The 10,658-nt window shown below is 30.3% G+C and overlaps 1 protein-coding gene across 4 annotated transcripts in view; it reads left to right on the top strand.

Moving 5' to 3' along the window:
* The window catches only part of FSTL5 (follistatin like 5), a 567,145-nt gene that overhangs the window by 177,242 nt on the left and 379,245 nt on the right, over positions 1–10,658 (top strand). For all 4 annotated transcript variants that reach the window (XM_011363692.1, XM_011363689.1, XM_011363693.1 and 1 more), the window contains one exon: positions 8,141–8,389. In XM_011363692.1, the coding sequence (XP_011361994.1) occupies positions 8,141–8,389 (249 nt within the window). The remainder of the gene's footprint in view (positions 1–8,140; positions 8,390–10,658) is intronic.

Genomic DNA, 10,658 nt, shown 5'->3' with positions numbered 1-10,658 from the left:
TTCCACTGGAATGATAAAACTTAGTATAAACAAAATCCAGGCAAAAAAATGTAATGGTTAATAACTCAAACAGACATGGATTTGAAGCCTGGCACCATCACTTACCAATTATGTGACCTAGGACATAAGTAACCATTTTGAGCTAGCTCCTTTTTTGTTTGTAAAACAGGAAACAAATAGCACTTATTTCCAAGGACTGTTACAAAGATTTAAGAAAAAAATTGCTCAGTAGAATGCTTTAGTCAGTATACACAAGTGGTAGTAATTATTAGAAGGGAAACTTGGTTTAAAGATGTTTTCTTATTCTTCTCCACTTAAGAGCTACCACACAAAGAACAAATTACATAAGAAAAAAAATAGCTATATTGATGCTGCATTTTATATAATTAAAAAAATATATATGGTAAAAAGTTATTGAAAAATAAACTGTTTAAGACTAGATACAGCAGGTTCTGCTAGCTTTCCTTTATTGTAACGATAAGAATTGCCTTACTAAATTAAGAAATTATCACTCTGAAACCATTTATAAGGTTAATATAAAAAAGAAAAGTCAAATTTTATGCTACATGGAATATTGCTCTCCTGTCTTCCATGCTTTTCCTTTTCCAACCAATTTTCATCTGTCAAAATCCTAACCATTTTTTTAAATCTCTGATCAAATCTGACTTCTATTAGGAAGCTTTTGTTAATTTTCCTTATAACGAATGTATTTTTCCTCTAAAATTTTATGTAATTTTGTATCTCCCATATAACATTTTGTTATAAAATATTTATGTTTTAATTATCTCATATTCTTAATAAAATATAAGGCAGTTTTCCTATTAAATTTTTAACTGAAATCTATTGGAATGACATTGATTGATAAAATTATATAGGTTTCAAGTGTACGATTTAATAATATATCACTTGAATATAAGGCCTTTCTGAGCCTAAGCATATGACATATATCTCAGTATACTTTTCAGTATTTAGGTGATTACCTTTATGTAAGAAGTTCTATAACATAATCTCTACATTTAAGAAGGAGATGATAGAGGAAAGAAACAAGAACAGGCACCAAGTTATAAACACCATGAAATATCTGTTCAATGAGATCCTGGGGCCCTGCAGCCTAAAAGACATAATGAGAGACACCCCTGGAAATGAGCTCTGATATAAGCTATGTTAGTGTGTGGCATGAGGTGCCAGGTCATGAAGTAACTTCTAAATTCACACCAAACTCATATTTGTCTTCCAACAATGTAAGGTAGAAAATGATATTATCATTTAAGCAAATTACACATGATCTAAAGCTGTGTGGAGAGAAGGTTAACATGTAAAATAAAAACATTTATAAAAATATAAAGTATCTCTTTATATTGAGTGTATTGTTTTCCTTTGTTTTATTTCATTTTATAACTTATAGAGAGTTTATCAATCATTTAAAACTAATCAAAAGCCAGGGATGAGAACACGAGAATCAAAATATTGAGAAGGCTGAGAAAACCATTCGTGTAAGCAATAACATTAATAAATAATGTTTTAACTGAAGAAACTTTCATTTGGTTAAGCAATGAATTAAGAATATTGATTTTATTTTGTGGAAAAATGAAAATTCTAAACATGTAGAAGTCATAAACATGGAACAACTTAAAAATAAATTGGATTTTAAAAAAGTGGAAAATGAACAGAGTGATATGAGTCAAAACTGAAATATTTATAGAGCTACAGAATAGAGATAAGTCAATAAGAGCAAAGACCAGGGTAAACAACTGATGCTCTACGGTGAACCACACTGCCATATTTTTTTGGACATTGTATTTTGTGTTTTTACATCCCATCACATCTACAAAACACTCATCTGTGTCAACTGCTTTGGTGGGAAGAAGAAAAGGAAGGCAAGTATTCTTGGGATAAAACATTCTATTTTCCACTTTATGCCCATACGATTTTGACTACTCTAGGAAGCTCACATAAGTAGTACATACTGTGTTTGTCCTTTTGTGACTGGCTTATGGAACTCTGTACTTTCTGCTCAGTTTTGCTATGATAATGCTAAAAAAGTTTATTAATTAAAATATTAAAAAGAAGGCATTAAAAACGTTCATAAAGAAAAATAATTTTCAAAAAATAAAGCATATTAAAATAATTTATTGAAGTAGATTTTAAAATTAAAACTTTTATATTCTAAAACCAATATTCTTCTAACAGTCAGTTATTGCCATAGTTGTAACATCTCTCCCTCAATTCTCTATTAGCTATATGATGGTCTGAATTGAACAATCAGCATTGTATTGAATCTGAAGATTGTGTAGCCAAATCTGCCCTTCTAGTACAATGTCTGACTTCTACTTAAAAATTTTTATTTAAGTTTTAATATGTTTTATCATTATTTGAAAATATCTACATTACTTGAGAATAATCTATCTACTGCTTTAAATTTTAATAAAAAATAAGATATTTTTAAAGTTTTGGATTTATTCCAAAGCCTGACATATTTTAAACCTCACAGATGATTTAGCATATGTCTTTTATCTCATTGAATAGAAAGTGTAATTTTTTTCTGTCTGCTAATTGATTTATTTTCTTATTTATTATATGAATCAAGATCATTCATAGGGGAGAGTGACAGCTGATTCTTAAATGGTAGCTAAGCTACTAACAACTAACTAAAAAATAAGAAAATGCATTTTTTCTCTAAATATTACTCAAAACATTTACAGAACTAAAAGATTTTAGAACAAATATTTTACTTTTAATAATCAAAGTAATCTAAAAAAAAGAGTTAAATATGATATATTCACCTATGATCTGTCACATCTGTCTATCAATCAATCCACTAACCTATCTATAATGTCAAAACATTTGCAGTTACTAATGGAAACTATTATCAAGTGAGATTTCTTTGGCTCCCAATCCATTTTTATGAAATAAATAAATCACACAGATGATGAAAGTATTTTTATCTGTTAATGTCTGTAACCATAAATCCAACTTCAAGTCCTCAGTGGGCTGGAGATATTAAGTTAAAAGAGAAACCTTGGCTCCTAGATGGGACATGGAAAGCATAAAATTAATGATTAGGACAAATCTTCTGTATTTTCTGTATTTTCCTGTCAAGGTCACAGGCTGAGGTTGGAAAGAGTTTTGAGAGTGTATCTTAAGCTCATTCTATGTTCTGTTGTCATCATTAAAATGATCATACTGCAGTTGAAAACATCAAATAAGAAGTAACCATTGACATATTAATTAATGATCTCAAATCTTCCAACTTTTTGAAATGACATCAAAATCATCTCCACTGGCAAAAATTTATTTGCATTAAACAGAAAATATAATGTTGTTTTAAATTTCTTATGCCTTTTTCATATTTACTTTTTAAGAAATAAATCTGATAGCAGAATTACTTGAATGTGCTTGCAGAAGTCTAATGAATTGTCTGAAATAAGATGGGGAAGAAAGCTCCATATTCACTGAACTACAGATGTGTGGCAGTTCCACTTTCTTTCAGTTGTGGCACACCGGACATACTTTCAGTAAAGCAGCCTTGTTTTGACTGACTTCACGAGGTAGCAGAAAGGCCATGAAAGATCATACTGTGTTCCATCTTCTGCAAACATTGGAAAATGTACTTGAACTTCCACTTACCATGAAGTTCATCATGATTGAATGTGTTTTGTTAGAGTTTATAGTGTGCAACAGGAAATTATATTTTGGATTTACTATAGTTTTACAGTTTTCCCATATGTGGGTAGCTAAATGCCACCAAATTATTATACTTACTTCTAAATCTAAATATGTAACCATATAAATGTGAGACTTATTTTTTTGCAGATGAAGGAAATGCTTATACAGTAAATACTCTTGGAAATTTTAGGTGTATTATTTGGAAACACCCATTTTAATACTCCTATAAATACATTCCAGTGGATTAAAACTAGAGTTGCCCAATGTTGTTCTTTAGTATAGCTGGGGCTATTTCTAGAGTATGAAAATATTTAAATTAGATAATCATTACTATATGATTGTTGAATGCAGGTGAAGTTTAAATATTAGGCATTCTAGAGAAAGCTTACTAAATGTATGTCTCAGATATTAGCTCCTATTAAAACCTATGTTTTGCCAATCATTCTTAACTAGAAAGATTGTTTGAACAAGAGTAAATATAAAGATGAATAATTAGTTCCCCCTTATTTTGCTATTTGGTTATCAGACCTAAAGAGATTTCAACCTGGTTTAGGCCAGACAAATATGGAATGAAAAAGCAAAGACTATAATCATATTCTTTTACCAGAAATCTTTAACAAATCTTTAACAAATCAAAGTTAAATAATATTTACACTTTGCTCTTTATTAGTGTATATTTTTATGGGACATCTCAGATAGCTTTGCACTCTAAATCAACTATGTTTATAGCCACTCTAATCATTAGAGGTAATTAGCTCATCAAAATCTGGTTCTTGTCTCCCTCTGCTGTTATTGTTTTAAATCTAGTATCAGTCTGTTTTATACCCTGTCTATCCCTATATCAGCTTTCTGAACTCCTAACCCATTCCTCAAACATAATCTCAATTGTAATGTGATACATCGTCCATTAGGTCTTACCCAATATTATTCATCTCCTTGTCTCCCTAAACAAGCTCCTAAGTCTTTGCCTCTCTACTTGGGCACTCTCAAATCCTGTCTTATGCCCTTCATGAGCCACTAGAAAAAGTGTCAATGACTACTCTTTTTGTCCATCCTATAGCAATTAATATAGCACCTAGAACATAAAAATAATTACATTTTATTAATGTTTATTTCTATCTAGATCCACTTTAAGTACCTATTTGATAAAGTGCATATGATATGAATCACTTGAAGAGAATTTCATCGTGATTGAGAATCTGAAAAGAACATCTTTTAAAATTACATAAAATTACTTTTGCTTTATGATGGTGTCTTTAATTTTTTAATGTTTCAATGCTTTGTTTTCTATCTTTCTTTAGAGGAATTTTTATAAAGCTCTGAAGACATAAAAATTGTAAAGTGATGTGCTTGTTCAATATATAGTCCTCTTGTGGAAACAAACGTTATTTTATCAAAGTAGAAGATATAAGGATATAAGTTCTTGATTAAAATTCATTTAGTGTGTTATCGGACTGAATATACATAAAAGAAATATTTGACATGTAGATCAGATTAAATTGATTTAATCTCAGTTGAAACTTAAGCATTAGTCATGGATAATTACTGTTGGAAAGGATATGTTTTAGCTATTCATTTACATAATATGAGCTTTTTGAATTGTATAGGAATTAATTAATTTTTTTAAAACTGTGGCAGCTACACACAACACACAGCTTCTAGTTAATGTAAAATAATTCATTGACTTCTACAAAATAGCCAATATCCTAATACAAATCTCCAACTGGAGTATAAGAGTTAAGAGGAAAAATTTAAGAGAGAATCTGGGAAAGATACTCACCATCCTAAATATACTAGAAATGACCTCATTTTATGGTAGAGCATTCCTCCCTGAAAAGAAAATTGTACTGATTTTATTAACCAGATTAATTTGTGATTAAATGTAAAATGAGCAGACTTTCTTGATCAACATTAAACTCATTCTTTGATAATAAAAAATAAATTAAAAATTTTCTTGATAAATCTTAAACTATTTGATAGCAAGAAATTATTTGTTAGTAAGATAGTAAAAAAAAATAAAAGAAATAAGATATAAAATTACACAAAATAAAACTATGTGAGTCAATATTCTCTGTTAAAATAACAGCCTCGTTTTGTACCCTATAAACACTAGATCAACAATGACATAAGTAGTAGTATAAGGATGAAAAGATTTTCCAAATTAAAATCAGTCAGTTATAACTGACATAATTTTGGACTTTCTTTTTTAATGTATAGCATTGAACATTAAAAAGCAATAATGGTCTACGGCCATGCCACCCTGAACAAGCCCGATGGCTGATCTCAGAAGCTAAGCAGGGTCAGGCCTGGTTAGTACGTGGATGGGATACCACATAGGAATACCAGGTGCTGTAGGTGTAAAATAATAATAATAATAACAGTAATAAAAAGCAATAATGTAAAAATAGGAAAACTTGCCCAGTGTCATAGACACCTCACCAATCATGTTAATTTTTCTATATCTTTTTCTTATTTCTTCCTAATTCTTAATACTTAACATTATTTTTATGGTTTTAATCGTATCCTGAACTTCTCATCTTTTCCACTTAAGAGCTTTATGAATTGTTTACCTACTATTTTTCTTTGTGTCATATTTATTTTAATTATAAATTAAAATTTCATTAAGTTAAAGACCCTAAAGTGTGTTCCCAGAAGCAATGATATCATCATCACTTGTAAACAAAAATAGCAATTTGGGGCTATTCCTCAGATCTATAGAATCAGAAGCTCTAGAGTAAATGGAGATAAAATCTATGTTTTAACAACTTCTCTAGGCCATCCTATTTCATGCTAAACTTCAAGAACTACTTCATCAAATATATTTTCCAAATATTGAAAAGCTTTATTCAATACATTATAATATTCTAAACTTTTTAAAAATTTTTATAGAATGTTTTATCAACAATTGAAATATGGTATCAAAAATTACGACTATTTTAAAATTGTTTTCAGCAAGATTTGTTTCAATTTATATTGCTAGTAAACATATAAATTAGCTTTTAAAATTATACTGTTCATGGTGTTGGTGTTTTCTTGGTAATTTTAATTTTGCTAACTTTCATTTGGAAAATGTACATATGTATGAAAAAAGTGCTGCATGGGTTTCATTTAAAAAACAAATAAGATTGATTGTTTAAATACTTTCTCATTTGTGTATGTTTGCAAATTAGTTTCAAAAAGTAATACTGATAATCATAACTAATATTTGAATGGAGTTTTATATGTGCCAAGCCCTTTCATCTTGATAATCCTATGAGGAGACACTATTATTCCTGCTTCACAGATTAGGAAACTGAGTTACAGATATCTTAGGGACCTACCCAAGGTCCTGATGCTTGCAGCTGGTGGAGCTGTAATTTAAGCTCTGGATCAGAATCCACATTCTTAATAACTATAATGCAATTATGTAGAGAGATGATTTTATACTACCTAAAATAATTCCTGTAATTTAAGTTTATAACTTCTCAAATCTTTTCTTTCTTTTTTGCAATATATAGGCATCATTGATGATAAACATATATATACACATGATTCATTTATATATGTGTATATACATATTATATCTGTGTGTATACAAATATATATATATGTATAGCTCTCTCTATATATACATGTATGCATATATATGTATGCATATATATATATATATATATATATATATATATATATATATAGTTTACTGACATTTTTTATTTCCTAGTAAGATATAGTTCTCAAAGGAGAAAAGCCAGTGCTACCTATAAAAAACATAGAGATTGAAATTGTTTGGTTTTAGTACAAGACTGCTGGATCGATCTATACTTTTCTTATGCCAGTGGATGAACAAGTAACAAGAAAATCAAACCATCCATGATTTATTAATTCAGTCGTGAGAGGCATAAGTGATCGTCAAGTGGAAAAGGACAAACCAAGGAAGGATCAGCTATTGGGAATTTTCAAAACACTATTTTTCACTCATATCTTCTATTATTTCCTGTTTTATATACATATATTTCCTTTCTTCTATCTAGAATTCTATTATTGTAAAAGTTGACATTTATTAAACATTGACTACATGCCAGGGATGTTTTTTCTGTGGATTATTAAAGGTAGTAATTTGCACAAATCTAGGAAATGGTCTATGCTATTATCTTCATATTATAGATGGGGCAATTTGGCACAGAGAAATGATATCAAAGGATATAAAGCTAGTAAATGATAGAGCCAGAATTTGAGCTCAGGCAGTTTTACTTTAGAGGCCTTGTCCATAAGGACCACACCACTCATTGGGGAGGGAGAAGAGAGCTCAAGGAGAGGAGGGAAGGTGAGAAGAATGTTGAGGGTACATATGAAAAAGTTCATCTGCTAAGTTCCTTTTCCACTGAGCACAACAACTGTACCCTGATTTTCTCTTATTTTCTTTTATTTGAAACTTTGACATGAAGGTATTATTTGGGCATATGAATCCAAACGATATTCTATTCTTTACCCTCAGGATTTCACATTCAGGATGGGCCTTTGGGATCTTGTGAAAATAAATACTGTGGTTTGGGAAGGCACTGTGTTATCAGCAGAGAGACGGGGCAAGCAGAATGTGCCTGCATGAACCTTTGCAAACGGCACTACAAACCTGTGTGTGGCTCTGATGGAGAATTCTATGAAAACCACTGTGAAGTGCACAGGGCTGCTTGCCTGAAGAAACAAAAGATTACCATTGTTCATAACGAAGACTGCTTCTTTAAAGGTAAGCACAGGGTGAACCTAAAGTGTCACCCTCCTCTGTTTCCTTCTTCTCTACTAGTGCGTTTAAGCTTAAACTCTAACGCAATTTTATATTAGCAAATGTTTGAAAGTAAGAGGGAAAAAAAAGTGAGCTTAATTACACCAGTAAGCAGCAAACGTATAGACATTTACATGGAGACAATTCTGAATTTCAGTTATGAGAACGAAGCTGGCCAAAATATGACTCAAAATTTAATATAGCTTACAGCATTGTACCATATGGCTTCCCAATCATGCAGTTATCTTAGGGATACAAGGTGGCTGGCCAATTCAGTCAGCAGGCCAAATCCACCCAGTGAAAATCACCTGGGGTGGGACTGAGGGAATGGTGAGTGCCAAGCCATGCTGCGATAACATCTCATTTCCTCCTGATTAAAAAGAACGGTTTCAGTTTGCACCACATAATTCAAATTATATGGAATCCATAAATGCCCATCGAAATAACTATGAAGAATTCATACTAAACTCAATTAGTCAACCTGAGATGACCATTATTTAAAATTTTAAGTATTGGTATTTACTTTCATAGTACTCAAAATCATTGGTCTTTGTTTATGAAAAAGTATTGCTGAATTAGTAATTCGACAAATTATTTTAACATGCTATATAAATAAATCATTGAACAGCTTTAAAGTCATTTATTGACTTAGAAACATACTTATTATTTGTTTTGTTATTTGTGCTGGAGAGAATATTTGCTCATTAATAGTCATAACCAAACTAAAATTCTAAAGTGTTAAATATATGGAACTTTCATTATGCTAATAGATCAGTGACTGATCTACCTGATTTCTAATCTTTCGCTCCATGTCCCAATTTTTCAGAATATTCTTATTCAGATACGTTTTCAAAACTTATTTGATGTTTTAATTTTTTGCTTAAATTTATGCCTCAAATGTGTTATTACATTTAAATTTGCTCACCAGTTAACGTAAAATGACTGTTTAAAAAAATGGTCCTTTTTTAAACTTGATAGTATAAAGTATCATTTCCAAGGTGATAAAAAAGTGATCACAGAGATTTTAAATGACATAAATACAATGCTGTGTGGTTATATGGCTACTAGAAGCTGTTTGATATAAGTGAAGTCAAATTATAAGAATAGTTTTCTTATCAGAGAGACCTTCATGTACCTCAAGTACATGCACAGAGAATTTTATATTAGATTCTCTTCCTTTATAGAGAGAATAGCAGCTACTTTGGTTTTAAGTTCAGTTTATTCCCCTCTCCTATCAAATCTTTTTTTAAAAATAAGTAAAATCGATTCTATTAAAGCTCATAAAAGAGTATTTTTTCTGTCATTTTGACCTGTGATGGTACAGTAGATGTTTTTTGTTCTCCTAATGCATGATATCATAAAACTACATAAATAATATGATAATAAGTTTTGTCCAGCAACACCAGGGAATTGATTATGTGGAAATACATGATATAAAATATCATGTGGGAAAGAAATCTGGTGTATTTAATGTTTTACTTTATTGCTGGATTCTTAGGCATAATGCAACACAATAGGTAAGTCAGCATGGAGACAGATGTACTGGCTAAGAATGTGTCCTACCTTATGAGCTCCTAAACAATCATTTTAAAACTTTTGTTCTTTAGGCTTATACTAAACATATTTATTAGAGCTATGATTGCTTCAAAATACTTTCTCATCATATATATAGTTAAAATACCATTTATAAATCATAGCACATTTTCCAGAGTTGAAGGCCTGCATTGTTGTGAAGATTAAATTAATTTTTGTGTTTGTGAATTATATTTTCTATGGAATTTCAGCAATTTATATTGTTTCCTATAATGGCACACAGGAAGAGGCAAATCAAAATTTTAGGTTCAAGAACTGCTGAAAACTTATGTTTAATTGTTTAAGAAAAAATCAAAACAAACAAAATAATAGGAATGATTTTTCTTCCTTAGAAAAAACATTTGCTACTTTTAGATTTAATAAGAGATGATTATGAAAACCTTTGACTAGGAGTCAACAAAGGAGAAACTATAGGCCGAGTTCAGGTTGCAGCCCATTGTTCTAGTAGTTTTGTTGGAATAGCCATACCCACTTGTTTAGGGATTGTCTCTGGGTGTCTGCACTGCAAAAGGAGAGCTGAGATGTTGCAACAGTGAGAGTGGAAGCTGCAAAGCCTAAAAAATGTTTTATCTAGAATTTTCCAAAAAAAAATGTTAACTTTAAAAGTTACTGCTTTAAAAGATTACTAATGCCTTAAAAT

The sequence above is a fragment of the Pteropus vampyrus genome, unplaced genomic scaffold, assembly GCF_000151845.1.
Source record: "Pteropus vampyrus isolate Shadow unplaced genomic scaffold, Pvam_2.0 Scaffold88, whole genome shotgun sequence".
NCBI classification, from domain to species: Eukaryota; Metazoa; Chordata; class Mammalia; order Chiroptera; family Pteropodidae; genus Pteropus; species Pteropus vampyrus.
Note: the sequence above shows the minus strand (reverse complement) of the source record. Positions and strands in the feature narration are given on the sequence as shown.